Source organism: Triticum aestivum, chromosome 6D (assembly GCF_018294505.1).
Source record: "Triticum aestivum cultivar Chinese Spring chromosome 6D, IWGSC CS RefSeq v2.1, whole genome shotgun sequence".
Taxonomy (NCBI): domain Eukaryota; kingdom Viridiplantae; phylum Streptophyta; class Magnoliopsida; order Poales; family Poaceae; genus Triticum; species Triticum aestivum.
Window position 1 is genome coordinate 16496417 of NC_057811.1, and position 25861 is coordinate 16522277.

Consider the following 25861-nt stretch of genomic DNA (forward strand, 5'->3'; position numbering starts at 1 on the left):
ATAGCACACGACAACTGGAGGTTCACTCGAATATTTATTCGTGTGGGTATAGGGGTCAATATGGGTGTCCACGGCTCCGATGTTGATCATTGATCGGAAGGGGTTCCGGGTCATTTCTATACTTCACCGAACCTATAGGGTCACACGCTTAAGGGTCATCTATCTGCTGAATACTAGACAGGGAGTCTGAGAGAAAATCACCGAAAAAGTTTCGGACACCGAAAAGTTTCGGACAGCGGAGTCGTACCGCAGAGAGAGGTCATCGGATAAGTTTCGATGATACTAAAAAGTTGTTTCGGGATACACCATTAAGTCAAATTGGTTTCGGCACATGCCTGATAATTCTTGGAGGATGCCAGAATCATTCTGGAAGCTTTTTGGAATTTTCTGAGATAAAAACCGGAAATGTTCCGGAGCTGCCGGAGCCACTTCAGATGCGTTTCGCAGATGAAAATCACTAAAACCGGAATTGTTTCGGAACGCGTTGAAAATCATTTTAGTGGGTACTGGAAATGTTCTTAGCCCACATAAATATTTTCAGTTCGATCAGACGCTGAAAAATGTCGTCGTGAATAGTGAAAATCAGCTTTATGGTTACTTTATGGAAAGCCACCTTTTGGGGCTTTGCTCCAAAAGATCTTGGGGATGACATGGATGGATAGGAGCCATTTTTTGGGCCCCTCATGGGGGTGTGGCCGGCCACATGGGGTATCCCCCCTTGGGGACCCTCTTGTTCCTTGGTTTCACTCCTAGGTCCTTGTGGAAGGACTTCATTCATGTGCATTTTGTGTTTTTTGTGAAACTACCCTACCCCCTTGGGATTTCCTATAAATAGAGGTGGAGGGGAAGCCCTCCACACTCATTCCTTGCTCTCATACACATGCCATGCATTATCTGGCTTCTTCTCTCCCTCCCACGAAAAGAGTTTCGTAGAGCCGTAAGGCTGTCTGGGTTCCGGCAGGAACTAGTTCTGGACGGCGAAGCCCTGCCGGATAGATGACACCGTATGTGTGCAACTCTGTAGAGAGATCGTAGTTTCGGTCTTAGTTCGTGAGTGCCTCCCGAAGGGCTGTCCGAGTGACCGTTCGAGTTTCGAAGGTCCTCCCGAAGGGCTGCCCGCGACACCGTCCGGGGGACTGTTCGACCGCCTCCTGGAGGGCTGTCTGAGGAGCAGATGAGGGTATACATCCTCGCGGTTGGGAGGTTGTAAATCCTAGTTGCGGGGATCTGCACCGCCGATCGTCATCGACTCTACTTCCCGCCGCGCTACGAGTCGGTAACGAAAAAGATCAAACCATGTATGCAGTCTCCATAGTGGTCCTGGGCTGGTGCGTAGGTCGGAAAATTTTTGTTTTCTGCCGCGTTCCCCTTCAGAGCCATTTGTACCCAGGTACACTTTGCCCCCTTGTCGACGACCTCCATGGTGGACACCACGCTCGGCAGGTGTTCGATCAAGTGACATTGAACTTATTTTCAAATGTTGTGATGTTTTTTAGAGTACGAAGGATGGCGAGCTACTCGACCATGGAGTATGAGTTGTTGTACAATGCATCGTTCGCCGTATCCACAAATTTCATACGCAGGAGCAGAGGGGGATCTTCTGGCAGCAAGTGCATGAATCGTTTCACGCACGAAAGCACATTGCGCCTTACGACATGTACATCATTCAAGAACGCAATATGAGGTTGTTATCATATCGCTAGTACACTATCTAGACAGGTGCACCAAATTTTGTAACGTGGTTCGTCAGCTAGAGGCAAGGTAGCCATTGCACACGGTAGACGACGAGATCAGAAGTTTTGCTTCCTCTTGCCAACTTGTTGATTGATTCGTTCATTCAATGTTGGTCTACACATTATGTAGCCCGCACGCGCTGCAGTGCCACTGGACAGTGGGACGGCCATTTACGTACACACATTGTTGGATGAAGCTGAAGGGGGAATATATGTCGGAGAATATGATCCGTTGCTCAAAAACTTGTTTGACATTCGGTTAATCTAGTCGAATTTGAGACATTGTGTTCCTAGACTTAATTTGCATGCTATGTATGGATGATTTGTGCTATTTTCTATCCGAATTTTGATGAATATTGGCCGGTTTGCATGAATTTCGTCCGGTTAGTTCAAATGCGGGTTAAAATGTATGCGGACAGCGTTGGATGGTTGCCTCCCGTATCCGTGTCCGCGGACTGGTCCCCTTGTCCGTGGACGGATCCGGGAGGAAATTTGCGGGCCGCCGTTGGAGATGCCCTTAACTGGTTGGCTCCATAGGATTATGTGGCTCTACCTTAGTTCCATTTCCATATTACTTAGACGCTCACATCTGTTTGAGACAGAGGGCCATAAATAAGCATCTTGAAATATATAAATCTAATAACATCAATTCTATGTCACATATAAATATACTAATAACGCGATTGTTGAGCAACGGCTTGTCCCAACTCCTGACCTAATATCCAAAGTATTCTAAGATGGTGTATTTTGTTGGAGGTTCATGACAGCTCCAAACAAAGGTTAATTAGGTGAGGACCAATTGGCCAATATTTAGAGGACACAGGTGAAAGCGCTGTGTGAAACCGTGCAAAGAGTTTCTTCTTTTGGAATCTAGCGAGCTAGTGTGTATAGTTTCTGTGTTTTCTGAACAACAGAGCCAAAGTGAGAATTACTTGCAAGTAATTAACGGCGACTTGACAGCTTATTGGTTTCTAAAAATTATAATGATACTACTATTACATGATCTGTCGAGTTGAGCTTATCAAGGTTGGCATGCTACGTACGTATATGATAAGATTATACACGATTAAGATAATTAGTACGCTGATCGTGTACAAGAGTTGCAACCCAAACGTATTCGTATGTATGTATACGACCAGCTGGAGACTACGGATGAGTGATGTATATACGACCAGGCACCTCCTTTAAGTGACTGGCGTCGCGATCGACGAGATACGTATTTTGACTCACCTTGATTTATATAACTGGACAGGTTCTAGAATGAATCTTTGACTTGACCAGGTGGTAACCAGCAGCAGCACTGGCAGAGTCAGCACGACATTCCTATTCCGTGTCGTGCAGCTTACTGAGTAAGTAATTAAGTACTCCTATAAGTATACCAACGACGTGTGTGACTACCTGCACATGCATGCATCTAACTGTATGGTTGCCGCGTCTTCGTCGTCTTCAAAAGTCAGGCTCCGTGCATCTGCTGTCTACTATACTACTCCCTGTCCCATAATACAAGAGCGTTTTTGACAATAATGTAATATAAAAACACTCTTATATTATGGAATGAAGGGAGTAACTACTAAGAATATATATAAAAATGAATATAAGTGATAAACAAGTATGGATATGAACTAGTTGATGTCTTGCACGTCATTACAGGAACCTTGTTGAAAGAAATGTAGGAATAGGTGCTATAAAACGTTAACTTTGTTGAAAGAAATGTACGAATAGGTGCTACAAAGGCGATTTTCTCCTTGCCCTGGGACAAGGCTCCCAGGCCAGACGGCTTCATCGGCGCCTTCTTCAAATCTTGCTGGGATCATCAAGTTTGATGTCGTGGCTGTCGTTCAACAGCTAGCAAATCTGCGTGGCAACTACGATGGTCTGATCAACTCGACCAACATTATCCTCCTTCCTAAGAAGTTCGTCGCTTCTTGGATTTGGGACTACCACCCAATCAGTCTGATACATAGCATCACCAAGATCTTCTTGAAGTTGTTGGCTAACTGGCTGGCCCCTCTGCTGTCCATGCTGGTCTCCAAGTGTCAGAGCGCTTTCGTGCAGAAGCCGTGCATCCACGAGAACTTCCTGTACGTGCAGAACTTGATTAAAGATTTACACCGCACATCAATGCCTGACCTCTCCCTTAAGCCTGACAACTCCAAGGCTTTCGACCCAGTGGACTGGGCCTACCTCCTGGAGGTGCTCCAGCAGCTAGGTTTCGGGCAGCGCTCGTGGGGCTGGATTTGCATGACCCTCGCATTGTCTTCCTCCAGTGTTCTGTTAAATGGGGATCTGGGAACACCATTCGCGCACGCTCGTGGTCTGCGCCAAGGAGACCCACTATCTCCTACGCTCTTCATCCTGGCCATCGATCCTCTCCAACTTATGCTTCGGGCGGGCTGGGATCCTCAAGCCTATCAAGCCACGTTCAGCCTCCTGCAGGATTTCCCTCTATGCGAATGATGCTGGCATATTTGTCAATCCGGTCAAGGAGGAGCTTCACGCCATCGCAAGGATCCTGGCCTATGTTGGGGAAGCATCACGCCTCATTATCAACGTGACCAAGACAGAGGTGTTCCCCATTCGTTGCCAAGTAATTGATCTTACCGACATCCTCTCGGGCTTCCCTGTCAACGTCGCGTCCTTCCCCGGCAAGTACTTGGGCCTCCCTCTGCATACCAGGTGGCTCAGGAGGGTTGACCTCCAACCTCTCCTTGACAAAGCAGTGGGCAGGTTACTGGGTTGGAAGGGAAAGAACCTATCGCGACCTGGAAGGGTCTCCCTGGCTAAGTCCATGTTGTGCGCTACTCCAACACATCATCTCATAGCAATACCCCTCCCCACTTAACCAGAAGCTCAACAAGATCTCTCGCAATTTCATCTGGTATGGTGATGACTCCGAATGTGCGCCTAGCGGCCACTCCCTGGTCGACTGGAAGCCGGTGTGCTGGCCTAAAGCCCTGGGTGGACTAGGAATCGCCGGCCTTTAGAGGTTAGGCCGAGCACTGCGACTGCGCTGGCCTTGGCTCATGTGGAACGACCCATGCTGACAGTGGGGGGGGTGGGGGGGGGGGGGGGTCCGCTCTACCTTGTGATGAGGTGGATATGACGCTCTTCAGGGCTTTCACCAGCATCTCATTGGGCAACAGCATGGAATCCTTCATGACGACTGGAGTGGAAGAGGCCTCCTGAGATTGATCACCAACAGAAAGTAGAGACAATGATGAAGGAGCTCCAGGATGAGAATTGGATCAGATCGGTCGCCTGGCGTCCCCAACTTAGATGCGAGAGTTCAATGCGATTGCTTCTATTACCTCCCAGGTTGTGCTAACCCCGGACCAGGAAAACTCCATCTCCTGGTGTTTGACCCCAATGGCAGCTTTGGCTTATGCGGCGCAGTTCGCTGGATCTTCCCGAGGTTCTCTCCGACAAGGATTTGGGAAGCCCATGTGGAACCAAAATGCAAGTTCTTTACCTGGATTGTGCTCCACGGAAGGATCCTTATGGCAGACATGTTGCCCAGTCGAGGTTAGCCACATGACCCCCGCTGCCCGCTGTCTTGCGGCCTTGGAAATGACAACTCATTTGTGTGAGGACTGCTCGCTGACGTCGTAGTTTGGTCCCACATCCAGTTCTAGACGGGGAGGCCCCTAGGGCCACGCCCATGCTTCCACCTTCCATGCGGATCTCGGACTGGTTGGATTTCAAGGCGCCATGGCATTCTTTCGGGTTCGTTCAAACGTTGCGGATGTGGTCGTCGTCACCATATGCTCCTGCTCCAAGCTTTTGGTGAAGGTAGTCAAATGTATTATAGTACGTAAGTAAGCATAGATTCACATCATACTAATTCTTCATCTTTTCTCACTTTTTTTCTGCTAGTTTCAGCATCTTCCTCGCTACAATAGCATTAGCATCGGTTCCGCAAGATGCTCAGGATCAATGCATCTTCCATGTCGTCGAGTGGCGGCGGAGCCATTGGAGCTGGAGGAGTGCTCAAAGGAGCTCCTGGAGGTGTCGCAGAACAACGTGTTGAGCATTGCCGGTGGCATGCCAACCTACAGCGTGGAGATCACCAACACCTGGATCGACTAAGCCGTGTGCTACGTCCACGTCGCATGCGGCGACTTCGCCTCAAATGATTTCATCGACCCAGACAAGTTTCACTGCCTCATCTTTAACGACTGCCTCATCAATGGTGGCGGATCCATTGAGCCCAGCTTTCCTGTATCGTTCCAGTATGGCAACTCCTTTCCCTACCGGACGACAGTCGCGCCCGCCTCATGTAACTGCAACTAGCTATAGCTAGGGTATCGGTGACGATGAAGCTATCTGTTTTGCTTACAAAGGAAATCAAGTAGAGCTTGGCTTGTGGTCTAATCTTACTTTTGGAGCTATTGTTATCGATATCTAGTATCAATGTATGGCGTCGAGGAATAGTTGAACCGAGTCCAATGAAAAACATTTTGACGTTCTCTCCCATGTTAGCAAATTTCAGTTAGCATTCCACCACACAATGACGGTACCCTGATACAGGGCAAATCGTAGGGGTGGACACATCTTCGTGAATTGGAGGTGGAGTTAAGAAAGAAAGCGTGAGAAAATTAGATTGAGACAGAATTTAAAAGTGGAAACACAAGTAGGATAAGATCCAAAACCACTAACATGATAACTAATATTCAAACAAGGGGGCTCATAGATCCATCACATCCAAGGGAAAAGGAAAAAAAGATAGTTCACATATGAGATACTACTACTTGTGATAATTGTTGGGATTCTCCGAAGAGGAAGGGTGACGTAGTATAGTAGCAGATAGTATTTCCCTCGGTAAAGAACAAAAGCTATAGAACCAGTAGGAGACCATCGGTGTCGAGGTCGATGGGAGGTCGACCAAGGGTTTCGCCCATCCTAGGTCTTCTCCCACCACGCCCATTGGCCAGCCCGATCCGACGAGGATAGATGGAGCCGAGACAGAGCATCAGGATCCAGATATGGCGCAACCGCTGGAGCAGACCACGCCGCGAGGAGCCAGCACCGCCCAACCGCCACCCATGCGACCTGAAGGTCCAGCCAACACCTGCAATGCCCCCCACCCGAAGAGGTTGATGTCACCTTCGCACCCAGGGCCGCGGTCCCGGCCTCCGGAGCTCCCTGAAGTGACATAGTGCAACATAATCCGCACTTCCACCTTCACCGGCCTCAATTAGGGGACGCCGGCAACCTTCTCAGTTGGCAGCTAGGACAAGAGGGAGGGATAGGGCTAGAGGAGCTAGGATTTGTTGCCCTAGAGTCGCCCGTATGTGAGGGGGGCTCCAGGGTCTATCAGCCACCCTGAAGAATTGTAATTTTATGCCATGTATAGTGATTGATAAGGTAGTCTTATCTTAAGCCCACCATGTAGTCTAGAGAATACGATAAACAGTGTACAATGGGTTATTTTTTAGTCTTATCTTTGATAACTAGATATCCCTAAATATATGTTGCAAAAAATATTGTTGCTAAGAGATTATCTCTTAACTAAGAGAAGGCAAACCTTTTCTTATGCTTCATCTCTCCTCCAATTCATCATTTATCTTACGTGACACCCCTAAGATAACATCATTGTACACACCCTTATAATCTTTGTTTTCGATCAATGGCATCTCTATTTTTCTCTTCACCTTCAACATCTGTAGGACTAAAATGCAGTGCAACTTTCTGCATGCCCTATCTCCACACTTGAGTTGAAGCCAAATTAATGGGACTTCGCTTAAGATCATCAGCCCTTGTTTTCAGCCCATAATATTATTATATTTATCGATGTTGTATCGTAGTCTTCCTGCACGTGCAAGAGGAGTATCTTATGATGTGTTTGTGTTCTCACATGGGTTTGGAGAAGCTGAAGTGCCACGTAAAAGAGCTCACCTGTCTAATCAACACGTATCTAAAATGCAGTGCAACTTTCAGCTCCTATCTTTCAGGGGGGTCAAATATAATACACCCAAGAAGTCGTCTCTGGAGTGGAAAGTAATCGTGTAATGCACTCAACAATCTCAATCACGTAGACAATATCTTATGGTATCATATATAATAATCAAATATGATTCAATACCTTCCTTAGCACGCAGACATATCACAACATGCGTCCATGTAGGAGTATTATGCTATACTTATATAAAATATTTTACAACTATACGGTTATCAAATACTATTAGTCCAAATATTATTGTTCTATATAATATTAGTCCAGTTTATTTGTATTTTTAGTTCCAGTTCACATTATTAGTCCAAATATTATTGTTCTATATAACCAAATCTCCTTAAAATATATTACTAGCAACCAATTTTCACATTAATCTGTTAGTTATCATCTAGTCATATGTTGCTTTGCGGCCATGACATATTCAATGGGAATGCATCTCTCTTTGTGATCACGGCATACTTAGAAGTTCCGGTATAATTAAGAAACGTATTCAGGTCCTTCATAAGCAAAGGCAAACATCAGTTATTTAACTAAGCACTAATTCATGCCAACGATTTATTTGTAACTTAGCTAATATCTCCTCTTTCCGCAGAAAGTTTCCCTTTCACCGTAGTTTTCTTTCTACTTGAGGCCGTTAGATACAGCTGATGTCATAGCATAGATAACTTCATATATGGCGGTTACCGGTCTTTTTCATCAACCTTGTTACTTAACACGCTGAAAAGCTCGCTTTGGTCAATTTCATTGACATGTAATGGAGGTTGGAAAACAACCGGCACAACAATCGTTTTCAGCAACGCTTAGTTTGTCACTGCTGAGCTTTGCCCACTAGACTTTTTTACTTGGCTATTAAATGTCAATGAAAATACCCTTGCCGTCGCTAGCACTATTGCATGTGCATGTACGGCCCGGCCATGGTGCACGTTAGCATCTACTTGCAGCTCCAGCTAGGGTCAACTATATGTGTACACGGTTATAGTTTGACTTGTACTCCCTCCATTCTATATTAGTTGTCGCTGATTTAATACAGCTGTGTAGTAAATCAACGACAACTAATATGGAACATAGGGAGTATTATCTATTTATACAGACTTCGTTCACCATCCTTATAGTAGATAAAATGTAGACTGAATGTGAAAATTGGTAGCAGCACGCATGGGCGAGGGCACACATGCATGCAGTCATCGAAAATCCAAATTAAGTTTTGTTTGCATATTTGTGTTCGTTGCGACGAGAACTTTCAAACAAGAGCACCATTGAATACATTATGACAACATTTTAATTTACTAAGTTTGTATTAAAACTTGATAGTTGTAATATTAAGTCCGACAGAGGGTGTACAAACGCCAAACCTGTTAAGGAACATCTCCGTCGCTGTGCTGCAGAGAAGAGAAAGGCGATTGTCGAGGAGGTAGCTCGGCTCCTGGCAGCTGAGTTTGTACATGTAGTTTACCACTCCGAGTGGCTCGCCAACGTCGTCATGGTTCCCAAGAAGGACAAGTCACTCCGTATGTGTATCGATTTCAAACACATCAACCGGTCCTACCCGAAAGATCATTTTCCGCTCCCCCGCATCGACCAAATAGTGGATTCCACTTCGGGGTGCGAGCGATTGTCTTTTCTTGATGCATACTCCGGGTACCATCAAATCCGACTGTACAGACTAGATGAAATAAAAACTGCCTTCATCACCCCTTTCTGGTGTTTCTGCTATATCAACATGCCATTTGGCCTCAAAAACGCTGGTGCTACCTTTTTATGCGCATGATTCAGAAGTGCCTGCTCACTCAGATCAGTCGGAATGTTGAGGCCTACATGGATGATATCGTGGTCAAGTCACGCAAAGTTTCTGACCTGCTGGCTGACCTTGCTGAAACCTTTGCCAATCTGAGAAAATACGACATCAAGCTGAATCCATCCAAGTGCACCTTTGGAGTGCCTGGAGGCAAGTTACTCGGTTTTCTCGTTTCCGAACGAGGAATAAATGCTAATCCCGAGAAAATCAGCGCGATTTTCCGAATGAAGCGCCCTGAGCGCGTGCACGACGTCCAGAGGCTCACAGGCTATCTCGCAACGTTGAGTCGGTTCATTTCTCGTCTCGAAGAAAAGGCATTGCCTTTATACCGACTGATGAAGATGTCCGATACGTTCGAGTGGACCCCTGAAGCAGAAACATCGTTTGTTGAGCTCAAAGCCCTGCTCTCCACCCAGCCGGTGCTTCCTGCCCTGAAGAGCAAAGAGCCTCTGCTTTTGTACATTGCCGCCACGGGCCAAGTCGTCAGCACAGTCCTCACAGTGGAGCGAGAAGAAGAAGGCAAGGACTACAAAGTTCAGCGACCAGTGTATTACATCTCTGAAGTCCCGACTCCATCTAAGCAGAGGTATCCTCATTACCAGAAGCTTGTCTACGGTATTTACTTGACAGCGAAGAAAGTTGCACATTATTTCCAAGAACACTCGGTCTCAGTCATCAGTGATGCCCCGTTGTCTGAAATCATAAACAATTGGGATGCAACCGGCCGAGTGGCCAAGTGGGCCATTGAACTTGTTCCTTTGGATATTAAGTTTGAAGTAAAGAAGGCAATCAAGTCCCAAGCACTCGCAGATTTCATGGCCGAATGGATAGAAGAGCAACAGCCGACTCAGGTCGACCCGGAGCATTGGAGTATGTTCTTCGATGGCTCCAAGATGTTGAATGGTTCTAGCGCCGGAGTGGTCTTCGTATCCCCAAAAGGTGACCGGCTCAATTACGTCCTGCAGATTCACTTCGATTCCTCCAACAATGAGGCCGAATACGAAGCACTCCTCTACGGGTTGCGTATGGCCACTCGGCGTCCGTCGCCTGATGGTATACGAAGACTCGTATCTGGTAGTCAATCAAGTGATGAAAGAATGGGTTGTCAGAAACCCCGCTATGATAGGATACTGCAACACAGTGAGAAAGTTAGAGAAGAAATTTGAGGGTCTGGAGCTTCATCACATTCCCCGAGTCAAAAATCAAGCAGCTGACGATTTGGCAAACATCGGGTCCACTCGAAAGCCTGTCCCCAGCAACGTGTTCCTTGAGCACCTCCATTCCCCGTCGATGCAGGAAGATCCTTTCACTGAAGAGCCCCCTCAGGCGATAAGTCCCTCTAACCCGACTGAAATCGAGGTCCCTGCAGTCATTGACTTGGTTATGGAGATTCTAGTAATTACACCCGACTGGACAGTGCCGTACATTGCATATTTACTCAGGCAAGAACTCCCAGAGGATGATGTCGAGGCACGCCAGATTGTCCGTAGGTCCAAAGCTTTCACTATGATGAACGGACAACTATACATAGAAAGTGTCACTAGCATGGCCCAACGATGTATTTCTCCAGAGGAAGGTCGATTGATCCTAGAAGAGATTCACTCGGGAACCTGTGGTCATCATGCGTCCTTTCGGACAATCGTAGCCAAAGCATACCAAGCTGACTTTTACTGGCCACGTGCCAATGAAGACGCCAAAGAGATCGTTCAGCATTGCAAGGGATGCCAGTTCTATGCAAACTTGTCCCATAAACTTGCATCCGCCTTGAAGACCATACCGCATGTCTGGCTGTTTGTCGTTTGGGAAATGGACATGGTTGGACCACTCAGGACAGGCACGAGTGGTTTCACCCATCTTCTCGTGGCAGTCAACAAGTTAACCAAGTGGATTGAAGCCAAGCCCATTAAGAATCTAGATTCACGCACATCCATCAAGTTCATGAGAGAGTTGATCTTAAGATATGGAGTCCCAAATAACATTATCACAGACAATGGCTCGAACTTCGATTCAGAAGAGTTCAGAGGGTTCTGCGCTGCCCAATGCACTCGGGTGGATTACGCGTCCGTTGCACACCCGCAGTCGAACAGTTAGGCTGAGAGGGCGAATGGCCCTATCCTTCAAGGGTTGAAGCCATGACTCATGCGTGATCTCGAGCACGCGGCCGGAGCTTGGGTGACCGAACTACCATCAGTCCTTTCTGGTTTAAGGACGACTCCCAATCGGTCCACCGACCGCACCCCCTTCTTCATGTTGTATGGAGTCGAAGCCGTGCTGCTGAGTGATCTACTCCACAACTCGCCCCGAGTGGAGCTCTATTCAGAAGCTGAAGCTCAACAGGCGCGGAAAGATGTTGTGGACCTCCTTGAGGAGGAGCAAGAGATGGCCCTAATACGGTCGACTGCTTATCAACAAGACCTACGACGTTTCCAGGCCAGACACATCAAGGGTTGGGCATTCCAAGGAGACCTTGTGCTTCGAGTGGATCAGCAGCGGCCGCATAAGCTCGCCCCCGCACGGGAAGTCCCTTTCATCGTCACCAAGGTGCTACACAATGGGGCCTATCACCTCTTCAACCTTGAAAGAAGATCGACGAGCCACGTGCCAGGAATGCTAATCTTCTTCGTCGATTCTATACTTGACGATTGAATTGTCAGGATGTAATAAGAGTACTTCACTGGCACAGGCGCGTGCTCCAAACCCCAAGTGGGAAGCCTAGCTATGAACCAGTCTTCGCCTAAGTTAAAAATCTATTCCGAGTGAGTAGCATCCCTCTCACTCGGAGACTTAGCTGCGAACCAGTCTTCGCCTAAGTTAAAACCCATTCCGAGTGATGAGCATCCCTCTCAATCGGGGGCTTAGCTGCAATCTTCGCCTAAGTTAAAACTCACTCTAAGTGACGAGCATCCCTCTCTCACTCGAGGGCTTAGCTGCGAACTAGTCTTCGCCTAAGTTAAAACACACTCCGAGTGATGAGCATCCCTCTCACTCGGGGGCTTAGCCGCGAACTAGTCTTCGCCTAAGTTAAAACCCACTTCGAGTGATGAGCATCCCTCTCACTCGGGGGCTTAGCTACGAACTAGTCTTTGCCTAGTTAAAACCCACTTTGAGTGACGAGCATCCCTCTCTCTCAGGGGCTTAGATGTAATCTAGTCTTTGCGTAAGTTAAAACCAACTCCGAGTGACGAGCATCCCTCTCACTCGGGGGCTTAGCTACGAACTAGTCTTCGCCTAAGTTAAAACCCACTCCGAGTGACGAGCATCCCTCTCACTCGGGGGCTTAGCTGCGAACCAGTCTTTCGCCTAAATTAAAACCCACTCCGAGTGATGAGCATCCCTATCACTCGGGGGCTTAGCTGCGAACCAGTCTTCGCCTAAGTTAAAACCCACTCTGAGTGACGAGCATCCCTCTCACTCGGGGGCTTAGCTGCGAACCAGTCCTCGCCTTAGTTAAAACCCACTCCAAGTGACGACCATCCCTCTCACTCGGGGGCTTAGCTGCGAACTACTCTTCGCCTAAGTTAAAACCCACTCCGAGTGACGAGCATCCCTCTCACTCGGGGGACTTAGCTACGAACTAGTCTTCGCCTAAGTTAAAACCCACTCCGAGTGACAAGGATCCCTTTCACTCGGGGCTTAGCTGCGAACCAGTCTTCGCCTAAGTTAAAACCCACTCCGAGTGACGAGTATCCCTCTCAGGATGTAATAAGAGTACTTTACTCGCACAGGCGCGTGTTCCAAACTCCAAGTGGGAAGCTTAGCTGCGAACCAGTCTTCGCCTAAGTTAAAAACCTATTCCGAGTGACGAGCATCCCTCTCACTCGGAGACTTAGCTGCGAACCAGTCTTCGCCTAAGTTAAAACCTACTCCGGGTGATGAGCATCCCTCTCACTCGGGGGCCTAGCTGCGAATCTTCGCCTAAGTTAAAAGCCACTCCGAGTGACGAGCATCCCTCTCACTCGGGGGCTTAGCTGCGAACTAGTCTTCGCCTATGTTAAAACCCACTCCGAGTGTCGAGCATCCCTCTCACTCGGGGGCTTAGCTGCGAAATAGTCTTCGCCTAAGTTAAAACCCACTCCGAGTGACGAGTATCCCTCTCACTCGGGGGCTTAGCTACGAACTAGTCTTGCCTAGTTAAAACCCACTCCGAGTGACGAGCATCCCTCTCACTCGGGGGCTTAGCTGTGATCTAGTCTTCGCCTAAGTTAAAACCAACTCCAAGTGACGAGCATCCCTCTCACTCGGGGGCTTAGCTGCGAACTAGTCTTCGCCTAAGTTAAAACCCACTCCGAGTGATGAGCATCCCTCTCACTCGGGGGCTTAGCTGCGAACCAGTCTTCGCCTAAGTTAAAAACTACTCCGAGTGACGAGCATCCCTCTCACTCGGGGGCTTAGTTGCCAACCAGTCTTCGCCTAAGTTAAAACCCACTCCGAGTGACTTGCATCCCTCTCACTCGGGGGCTTAGCTGTGAACTAGTATTCGCCTAAGTTAAAACCCACTCCGAGTGACTTGCATCCCTCTCACTCGGGGGCTTAGCTGCGAACCAGCCTTTACCTAAGTTAAAAACTACTCTGAGTGATGAGCATCCCTCTCACTCGGGGGCTTAGCTGTGAACCAGTCTTCGCCTACGTTAAAACCCACTCCGAGTGGTGAGCATCCCTATCACTCGGGGGCTTGGCTGCGAACGAGTCTTCGCCTAAGTTAAAACCCACTCTGAGTGACGAGCGTCCCTCTCACTTGGGGGCTTAGCTGCGAACCAGTCTTCGCCTAAGTAAAACCCACTCTGAGTGACGAGCATCCCTCTCACTCGGGGTTTAGCTGCGAACCAGTCCTCGCCTAAGTTAAAACCCACTCCAAGTGACGAGCATCCCTCTCACTCGGGGGCTTAGCTGCGAACTAGTCCTCGCCTAAGTTAAAACCCACTCCGAGTGACGAGCATCCCTCTCACTCAGGGGCTTAGCTACGAACTAGTCTTCGCCTAAGTTAAAACCCACTCCGAGTGACGAGGATCCCTCTCACTCGGGGGCTTAGCTGCGAACCAGTCTTCGCCTATGTTAAAACCCACTCCAAGTGACGAGTATCCCACTCACTCGTGGGCTTAGCTGTGAACTAGTCTTCGCCTAAGTTAAAACCTACTCCGAGTGATGAGCATCCCTCTCACTCAGGGGCTTAGCCGCGAACCAGTCTTCGCCTAAGTTAAAAAACTACTCCGAGTGACAAGCATGCCTCTCACTCGGGTGCTTAGCCGCGAACCAGTCTTCGCCTAAGTTAAAACCCACTCCGAGTGACGAGCATCCCTCTCACTCAGGGGCTTAGCCGTGAACCAGTCTTCGCCTAAGTTAAAAACTACTCCGAGTGACGAGCATCTCTCTCACTCGGAGACTTAGCCGCGAGCCCGCCTTCGCCTAAGTTATGAAATAGACTTAACCATGCAAGAAATTGGAAAGCAACATTTAGATAAATCTAGAATCCCAAGCGCATATAAAAGTACTCGGGCTGAAAGCCCGAAGGAGTTTTAATGGATACAAAATTACTCGGCATACCTAGGCAAATAAGTTCTAACTGAAAGATACTCGGGTCATAAGTTTTCCCTCACACACCGGTGGGACTCGTTGGCTCGACGAAAGTTTCCAAGTCTATGCCATCCGCAATCCGAGTGGCTACCTCGATGAAAGTCTCCATGAAGTCTTCAAACTTAAGCTTCTTCGTGTTCGCGACCTAGAGATTCTTCAGCTTTTCTTCCTTGGCATCTTTGCAATGGACGCGGACGAGTGAAAGCGCCACATCGGCCCCGCGGCGAGGGACAGACATCTTCCATGCCTGCACCCGTCCAGGGATCTCATTGAGTCGGGTCATCATTGATTCAAGATCACTCTGGAGTGTATCCTCCTGCCACAACTCTTTGTTTATCTTCACCAGCGCAGCCCTCAGACGGGTGATGTATCCCAGGACATCATCAAGACGAGCTTCAAGTCGCAACATGTTCAAAGTCACCACGTCCTTGACGAGTGACTTGGTGGGATCCAGATCCGTCTCAATCCGTTCAGTCTCGAGCTCAAAATTCTGACAGTATTCTACACGAGAAGGAAGGAAAGGGTTAGTTATGGCATCGCTTCTGAGATTCACATAAATTCACTCGAGCAAAGAGAGGTACCTTCAAGCATGGCGTACATCTTTTTCGCAAAGCCTCCCAAATACTTCTCCAGCGCATCCCTCTTCTGGGTGAGCCGGTCAACCTTGTCATTCAGGGCTATATTCTCCGATTCAATGGCATTCGCCTGTTGTTCAACCTTCTTGGCCCACTTGGCTTGCTCTTTCTTAAGCTCGGCGACCTCCTTCTTTGCCTCTTCAACGACAGCCTTCAAAGATGTGTTCTCCTCCTCCAACTTACCAACTGAGGCTAGCTTTTCCTCAGCGGCCTCGGCCTTCTCCCTAGCCGCCTTCTACGCCTCCACGAGTGCTTTATCCTTATCTTCCAGAGCCTGCTTCACGGTGTCTAAAGAAACAACATTCCTGAGTCGCGCTTGAAGCCGACGGTTCTCACTACGCATATCTGTTCGAGTGAAACTACTCGACTCAAAGGATGGAAAGAAAGAACGACGGTGCACACGGTCGACAAGAGTTACCTCCCATGGTCTTCACCTCCGTCTGAGCACGAGCCAAAATCCTTTTCACTAGTTCCAGATCCAGTCGGAGCTGGAGCGTCTCCTTCTCCAGGGCAGCATACTTAGTCTCGAGCTCATAGGTTTTTTGAGATCAACAAAGAAACAATTCAGTCGACGATGAGAAAAGATTTTCAAATATTTCTCTACTTCCGAGTGGAGAGGAGCAAATCCAGTTGATACCAAATAATTCTTTCAGACCCCCGCCGAATCAAACATTCGACGGCGGTCTAGAGGACTACACCCAGTGGGTGCACTCAGTGTGCCCCCTACTGGATCAATTTCCACTCGGCACGGCCTAACCGGTCTGAGTGAAGAACTACAAGCAAACGTGTTCTAAGACCCCCCTGATTCAAACATTCGACGGCGTCCTTGGGGACTCCACCTAGTGGGTGCACTCAGCGTGTCCCCACTAGATAAATTTTCACTCGAGATGACCCGACCGGTCCGAGTCAAGGTCTACAAGCAAATGTGTACTGGCATCATAAGTCAAAAACACCCAGCGGGTGTACAGAGTTAAGATGGACAGGAAATAAACCAATCAGAAATCAACTTACAATCGCACTTACTCGGACAGTCACCTGAAGAGCTGTACCAACATCATAAGCCAGCTTGCTAGCCTCATACGGCTCATTCAGGCGCTGCATCATCAGAGTGGCTTGAATTATGGCCTCTTTGCTAGCCCCAGTTTGGTCTTCCGGAACATGATGCAAAGTGAATACGTGGGGTGGAGGCGTCGGTGACGCAGCCGGAGGAATCAGCCCTTGAGACAAATCGGTCGGCCCCGAAGCCGGAGGAACCAGCACTTGAGGTTGACCAATCAGCCCCGAAGCCGGAGGAGTAGGTACCAAAGGTAAAGCAGTCGACAGAGGGGCAGCAGAGTCAGCACTAGCTCAAGACGAACCACCTTGTTCCTGAGACACAGCTGCAGGCGGCGCACGGGACGTTTTGCTCGACGGCACTCTCCGAGTGAAGCTGCGGGAGACGGTCGGGGTCATACCCTCCCCTCCCGTATCCTTCTGAGGCTCGTCTTCGTCGTCGTCCGCAACGTGGATGATGTCCATTAGCTCTGTAGTCACTCGACAACAACAAATCAATCGATCGTTGAATCGACCAGTGGGACAGAGTTGAGTGATAACCGGTCATACCTTGCCGGGAAGTGGCCGCGTCCGCAGTATCCATCTCCGCATGATCCTTATCAACCTGCATGGGAGACGTTGACGAAGTAGCAGCCCTGGCACACAATTCTCACTCGATCAGCAAAAGTATGAAGATCTGCAATAGTAAGAAAGGAAGAAACAACACTCACGTCAAAGCGATAGGCACGCTGACCTTTATTCTAGACAAAGCCTTCCGAGGTTTCGATGGGGGACCTTAACCTGTTTCGCAGTCTTCGCAGTCGGATCTGGCGTCGCTGTCCGAGTGCGCTTCGGGTTCCTGACACTCGATGCCACGACCTTGCCCTGGCATGCAGGCGGATCCTGGTTCAATTTGGTTCGACACTCGGTGCGCGCTTCGGCCGACGGAGAAGACTCGGCCTCCTCACCTTCTTCTGTGTCGTCACTGCTGCTCTCACTGTCTTCGGCATAACTGCCCCCAGCACTGCCGCCCTCACTCTCTGCACCTTCAACGAGTTGTTCTCCGTTCGGCACGGGCGAAAGCATCTTTCCAACATCCTGCGAGGTACAAAAATCAAAGTCAGTCGGCATATCAATCCAGTCGGATGTTGGAAACAAAAGAGAAAACACTCGACAAAGTACGTCTCACCTTCCCTGGTGGGTGCTCGGCGTCGAAGGGCAAGACCCACTTGGATCCACGAGGATTGTCGCGAGCCCCGGTGGTACTGCTAAGCCATTGCTTCACGGTCTCGTCCTTGACGTCCTCTGGATGAGTCCGAGTGGAATCGTCTGGACCTGTATACTGCCACATGGGATGGTTTCGTGCCTGCAGGGGCTGAATCCGTCGACTGAGGAACACCTCTAACAGATCCAAGCCCGTCACTCCGCCTCGGATTAGCTCGACTACAACTTCTACCAAGACTCCCACTTCAGCTTTCTCCTCCTTGGCCACGGTCAGCAAGCGGGGGGCATTGATCCTTGCCGACGTGAAAGGGGGAAGGCTAGTCGATGAACCAGAAGATGGAACGTCACTGCAATAAAAACAGGTCGACTGCCAACCTCTAACGGACTCGGGAAAGGTCATTGCGGGGAACGCACTCCTACCTCATCAGGATACCTAGACCACCACACAACTAGATCACGTGGGTCCTCGCGTCACTCGGATCTACTTTCTTGACCGACTGAGAATGACACGTGAAGATGTGCTTGAACAACACCTAGTGAGGATGACAACCCAAGAAATTTTCGCACATGGAAACGAAGGCAACAAGATATGATATGGCATTCAGGGGAAGTTGATGGAGTTGAGCACTGAAGAAATTTAGAAACCCTCGGAAAAATGGATGGGGGGCAGGGAGAAACCTCTCTCCACGTGGGTGACGAGGAGGACCCGCTCTCCGAGGCGCGGCGCAGGCTCGACATTCCCTTCATCCGGCAACCTCCAAGACCCCTGCCAGTAGGCCGTCAGCGACGAGCCCGTCAATGTCCTCTGCCGTGGCCGTCGACGGCAGCCAGTCGCCCTGGATCCAGCCCGGCGGCGGCGCGATCCGAGAGCTCGACTCCTTCTTCGCTTTGGTGGCCTTCTTGGCGCGCTCCAGCTTCGCCGTCTTGATCTTCGACACCTCCGCGGCGGTCGTTGGAGTCGAGCGGAGCCGCACGGCGTGGAGGCGAAAGAGGTGGCGAGACGAGCGGAAAGGGAGGAAAGAGAAGGAGCACTGTTTCGCCCCTCGGTCGCGTCGCTTCTTATAACAACGAACCTGAGTCACTAACCCCTGGGCCAGCGAGATCCCAGCACATCCCACTAACGGAGACTGCACAGTACGTGGCGATAAAGGAGGAGCAAAAATCGAGGAGTCTCACCCCACTTACCGCGATGTTGCCGATCCATGCGCTTCTCCAAAATTTCGAATCCCACGAAATCCGGGACTTGGCAGAACAATCGATTGCGTCGAAGACCTCCTTGTTCATTCGAGTCCGACCCGATGCTCAACGACCCGTCGTTCGTTTCACTCGGTCACACAACAAGCCAGAATCTATCGAGGCGATTGACAAGGAGTTAAAGCAGCGCCGGATCTGCGGAGCTCGAAAGTACCTCAGAGGCATTGAGTCCAATCAGATTCCACTCTAATCCTTTTTCACTTGGACCCGATCCATTCGGGGGCTATTGACGAGGACATGTATTTGGGGTAGGGTGGCCTGGTCTACATACCCTACCTAAGGACACCACATACAAGAATCCAAGGCCTACAAAGCTAGGAAGGAGTCGCCGACTGGAATGCCTGCAACCTACAAGTCACTCGAACGCAGGATCCACTCGAAAGCCTTACCTTCACTCGACCGTCTACCCACTCAGAGTACCAAGCGTCACTGGGCGACAGAAGACCAAGAGTCACCCTGAGAGGGCAACGGTCAGACGATTAGTTCGCCACCATAAAGAACATCTAATGCAGGCGTTACTTGCAACACCCGCAACCTTTAACCTCTCCATTGAACCCATGAGTAACGGAGCATTCACGAGGGGCCAACGGACTCTATATAAGCCATCGCTCCACCCCTGCACAAGGGTTCGCACCACTTGTACCACAACACTCCAGATAAACAGGCTCCCGCAGCACCGAGACTTAGGGTCTTTACCTCTTCCGAGAGGGACCTGAACTCGTAAATCCAAGTGTACAACCACACCGTAGCTAGACTCTGCCCTCCTATACGTACCCCTATACTCTATTGTCAGATCTGTTCCCACGACATGTACCAAATAAATTTCAGTTTTTCAAACTTGGTGAATTTATCGTTCATTCCAATCAACTTTTAGTAGTTAAAACTTCGTGAAGTTTTCCAAACTTGTCAAAATGTATTCAAGAGTGCCCTTGTTTCAAAGTCCTCATCGCAAGGAACACGAATATGCAAACAAAACAAAAATTAGACTTTTGGTTCAAAACATATAGATTTAAATTAGAAAGTCAAAAGAAAAAACATGAGAGGTGGGATGGGTGGAGCTACCAAAAGCTGTGAAAAGCTGAACGCATGGGCCCTATCTAAGGGAATTAAGGGCTAAAGCACATGCAAAGGCCAAACTAATTTCCGAATCACGAGGCAATAAGAGGGGAAAAAATATGCGTGCTCCCACACCTGTGCACCACAAATCCTCTCCCTATTAGATGTATGATACAAATCACTATGAAAAGCAACTAAAAAACAGACACGGAGTAAGAATAATAATACTTAGCCTTAACATGCACAATTATACTCGCATGAATGATTATACACAATTTTTTAGGCCAAGAACAGCGCGGTAAGCCCTCGTGGTTATTTTTTTTAATTATATAAACATATGCACAAAGTATACATGGGCAAGGATCCCCACAGAGAGCTTTGCATCAAGGAGTCTAACCAAGTCAGGGAAGAAGTTTTAACCCTATGGGCCACGAGGGGTAGTCATTAATTAAATAAATGTTGCACCAAGGAAAAGAAGGCACGGCATGCTTAAAATAAAAGCTGTTCCGCTCCTTCCAAATGTTCCATAGGACAAAAATGGATGCCTCCAAAAAGCACGGGCCTTAAGAGAAGCATCCTGTATGGCATGGGACAAGTAGGTGGAAGAAGACCATGTAATACCCACAAACCACCAACAACAACAAAGCAAAAGCACACTCAATGAAATTATGATTTCAGTTTCCAAGGTGGCAAGAGTTCACATTAAGCAATAAATCAGGACAAGAATTCAGGTGCCAGTGTTGCCCTATCAATGTATCATGAATGTTAAGGCGATCCACCCAACAAAAAGCCAAGAGAAAACATTGATCTTAGAGAGGCTTTCATATTTCCAAATTTTATGAAGAAAAAATGGCACTTGAAGATCATCGTACATGAAACGTTGGATCCTAGACGGAGATTACGCAATAGTGCCCCACGTTATTCTAGAAACACAATAATCCCTCCGATTGTTAAAATTCCATATAGGCTTGAGTGGAGAGAGGGAGTCTGAAAGTAAGATCTGTCTCCGCAAGCATACAATCAAGATAAATATTTTGATTGCCGACATATGAGAAGAGTCCTCAAAATTTGTTTTCCAAAAGATCATCCTGAGTATCTTTTCAATTCAAATAGAAGAGCCATCTTCTGGAATGCACAGAGTAATGCCACGGTAAGTGGGCGAAAGGGAGAAAATATCACACCACCCAAATGAGCCCACACGACCAAGAGCATGAGGAACCACAACCTGATAATAAGTTCGACAGGTAAGAGCAACCTATGGCACATCACATTTCTGATAAAACTCATGTAGTTATTTAAGAAAAAGGCCCTGAATTTGAAGCGTGAAGATTAATCACACCCAAAAGCCGCTTGCTCTTTGGTCAACACACTATGGCACACACATCCAAGGATTGTGCCTATTCTCTAGATCATCTTTGGCCCAAAGACAATGTCGATGAGTTCTATCGCATGCTTGATCACGGTCTTTTGATGCTTCAATTACCACATGAAATAAGTTATACACGTTGTTATCTTCAACCCACCAGACAACCAGCCAATGAAGATGATCAAACACAACCACGAGAGATCTTGCACAAGCTTATCACCTCCAGCTAATATGGAACACCACACTGTAAACCTGCTTGTAGACTAGGGGACTAGTGTTGCTCCTCTCTCACCCAAGGGATCCGTATCTATCGGATTAGGTCAAAATCTAAGACTTTAGTAGCACATGAATTCACAAAATTAGGTCAAATAACTCACAAGAATACATCTTTAGAGTCTCCACACAGGCATCACTGCCATGACGCTACAGCTTGACCACAAAAACGTGTACACGTTACACCCATTTGAGATGAGAAGGACACACCTGACCTAGCACGATGACTTTGGCCGCCACTTTCCAACAGAAACGCATGCGTGTGTGTAAGAGGATCCAACACTTGTCCATGGCTCTTGGTTAGCGATGCGACCTCCATGTTTCCTTCATTATGATATTGGCGTATTCTTATTTTTCATTTCGATATAGACAAATATACAAACTATATACATCTTAGAAGCTGCCTAGAGAAGCGCATGAACATGTACAAACTACACATAGATCAGTAGAAAGTGTGTTTATTAGTGCATAGTATAAAATTATAAAATATACTGAAGGACGATGAAAGGCTAGTAAACATACTGTAATATATAAAGAGCTGCTCAAGTTTAAGAATCTCGGAGCGACTGCGGTTAGATTCAGTCCTGTCTTCGTCGTCAAAATAGCTAGTAAACAGTCCCGTCCGTATGAACCACGTGTCGATCGACCCGTACTCTCGCAGGTCAAAATCTTAGCGTGCTGAATGTATCTAAAGGTAGAAATTCGGATCACCGACTCCTTTGATTTTTTTTTTCTCCTGTTCTTTTGGCAAACCTGACTCTTTTTTTCCTCGAGCACAGCAACTTTATTGACTTAGAGAAAATGCAAGTGTTATGCATGTCGCTATTGAGAGCCCAGGCTATAGATCACTCGGAATATTATAGTACTCCTCACGCTTTCAAGCATGCACCGCCACCATTGTTGTTGATAGAGTCGCTCTTTGAATGGTCCTGTACTTTGGTGTGGAAGAAGTACCTAAGTTCGCCGTACGCTTGCATGCGTAAGGGAGAGACTCGTGGAGTCGAGTAGTGTTTGCACTTTGGTGTGGAAGAGTTGTGTTCTCATGCATTATGCAAGAACAGTGACCAATGCTCTCATATTCATCTTTCTCGTAACATATTACAAGCCCTTACAAGTACAATGAAATAATCACCTGGTATATGTGGTAAGATGAAACGATGCATATTCCCATATTGATAGTTCTCATACATGATACAAGCCCCAGTTATTATTGACTAAGGCCTAGATAAGCGCCCAAAAGGCAGGTGGTCTGGGAAACCACACCGGCAAATGGGATGGTGCGTACGTATGTATGCATACGCGCATGGTATACATTGAGGTAAAAAAAAACACTAACGTCTTACACGTGTTGTGGCGTGCTGTTGGGCGGGGTAGCAGGTACGGCGAGGATGGCATTGCGTCTGCCACGCTCGGATATGCTGTTCTCGGCGAACTTTAGGCCAGCCATGTGGAGGCCCTTGCCCTTCTCCTCCTCCGTCCACTCGGCGGCATAGTACTCCTCCTCGGTGGCGTCCGCGCTGGGAGGGACAAGCATGGAGCCCCACTGTGGGAAGTGCACGAGAATGACGGGGAGCGTGCACGCCATGATCATGATGCCCATGTACTGGAGTCCTTTGCCGGTGGTGTATTGCGATGAAGTGAAGAAGAGGAGCTGTGTGAGACCGCCACCCACATTACCGCCTGCACCGGTCATGCCTGAGACGAGCCCGAGGGAGCGGCGGGAGACGAAGGGGATGACACCATAGACGGCGCCGCATGCAGCCTCAACACATATGGAGTACAGGACCATACATGCTATGGAGGTGGGAAGGGTGGATGCACGACCGAGACAAAGGCAGAAGACTCCACCAGCAGTCTGGAGGATCCAGATGTTCCAGAGTCGGGCACGCATGCCGAAGTACCGAGCACCAAGGTCAGAGAGGTACCCGCCCATGGGGCGTGCAAAGATATTGGCCAAGCCAAAGCAGGCGGCAATGATACCTGCTTTTCGAAGGTCGAGGTAGAAACTATCGTAGTAGTACCCGGCAATCACGTTGTTTGAGGTGAGCTCGACACCCATGCAATAGCCATAGATGAAGACAAAGATCCATGTACGGTAGTTGGTGATGGCGCCCCGTAGAACCTTGGAGAACTTGTCCTTGTTCATGCCACCATTTTTCTGGAGGCTCCTCAGGTTGCCATCAGGAAGGTCCTGTCCCAAGGTGAGCACGAGCAAGCCCATCACCACCAACATCATTCCTGGCACGAAGTAGGCGATGCGCCACGCGGTGAAACGCGTCGCACCACATGCCTTGATGGCATCGAAGACGAAGGGCATGATGAGCTGTGTGGCACCTCCACCCATGTCTCCCCACCCCGCTGTTAAGCCACCGACTGTCCCAATGATCTTGCTATTGAACATGGTGCTGATCCAGTATTGGCATGACACAAAGGTGGCAAGTGAGACACCGATGAGGAAGCGTACAGTGATGTATCCGGCGGGACTGTCGATGACGGACATGCAGAACACTGCTGGTGCGGAAAGCATGATGAGGAAAGCACCACCATAGCGTGGGCCAAGAAGGTCGCAGATGGCGCCCATGGCCAGCCTTGAGAAGATGGCGCCAGAAACAGAGGCGACCCCAGCGTTGCCGATGTCAGCCTTGGTGAGGTTGAGGTTGTCGCGGATGATGGGGATGAGTGGCGCGGCGGCGAAGGTGGAGACAACGCAGGTGAAGAAGGACATCCATCCAAGGTGGAATGCACGCATGTGTGGGTTGCCGAAGGAGAAGATTTTGATGGACTTGGCCTTGTGCTCAGAGTCCACCGGCAGCGAGAAGTTGGTGGATGCTGCGGTGGCGCCTGTCGAGCCGATCTCCATTTCCATGTCCTCTTCTGTTGAGGCCCGAAGCCTTCTTCTTTCCTTGGTACTTAGCTCTCTTCAGAGCTGCACCGCGGACTGAAGAGGCGAGAGCTAGGTAGCTAAGTCTCTAGGTTGTAATGGTTGGGTGCTCAAGAGGTTAGAAGGATACATGTATTTATAGCATGCACGGTCCTTACTTCAGTTTGACACGTTCTCTGTCCTCTCCTGACGTTTCCTTTTGTCCCCATTTCTCTTGATCTGCTGAAATTAACGCAGAACATCAGTCACATGTTTGACCTCTTCTGCTTCTTAATTAGTAAGAGCGTCCATCTGTCTCGTTGAACTTATCAGGCTGTTTCGTTGAACTTATCAGGGTTGCCGGTGAAAACCATGTATTGGTTCTAACAGGTTCTAAAACAAAGTCCATTATGATGGGAATGCCATGCTATAAAAACATGTAAATTCTCAAGTTCGCACTGAAATTTTGAAAAAAAAAAGGTTTTCCATGGAGCTGCCGTATGCACAACTTGTTTTCAATTGGATTTTTTTTCTCGTATCTTTAGGTATGTGCATATTTCACACATCATCATATGCATGATACTGGCCGTGAACCCATGTTTTAACAAACATCATATGTATAGATACTAGGCGACGTGTGTTTTTCATGTAGTGTGATGTATGATACTTATTTATTTTTTGCTGGTGTATGATAGTTCCTACTCCCTCCGTCTAGGTGTGTAAGTCATCTTACAAAAACCAAATAATCCTAAAACACTTAGGCGCGGTGCATTAAATTCTACCTCGTTTCTTGTTTATTGACATATCAACCAATAAGAGATGAGGGGTGTGCATGCTTTTAATGAATTGAGACTACCAAACACGACATGCAGTGGTTAGTTCATTGCATGCAATGCTAGTAATTAGCAAATAAACATTAAGGTCTCTCGTTTTTCCCTCCTCCTTGGTCACGGTGCACAACCTAAGATGACTTACTCACCTAGACGGAGGGAGTACTATGATCAGCCTTCTCAACAAGTAAAGGAAAAGTAGTGATTAATGGAAGTTTTAGGGCGTCACACCCTAGGTAGTGAATGCCAAGCATGCCAATAAATGGAGAGTAACTAAGA

The 25861-nt window shown here is 48.3% G+C and overlaps 1 protein-coding gene and 1 pseudogene across 1 annotated transcript; one reads left to right on the forward strand and one right to left on the reverse strand.

Moving 5' to 3' along the window:
* The first annotated feature begins 5441 nt into the window (after positions 1-5441).
* On the forward strand, positions 5442-6023 carry LOC123142334 (TPD1 protein homolog 1B-like; annotated as a pseudogene).
* Positions 6024-23231: 17208 nt separating this feature from the next.
* On the reverse strand, positions 23232-24839 carry LOC123140799 (high-affinity nitrate transporter 2.1-like). Its single transcript, XM_044560081.1, has one exon. It carries the CDS (start codon positions 24756-24758, stop codon positions 23232-23234), a length of 1527 nt encoding a protein of 508 aa, XP_044416016.1. The 5' UTR covers positions 24759-24839.
* Positions 24840-25861: the final 1022 nt, after the last annotated feature.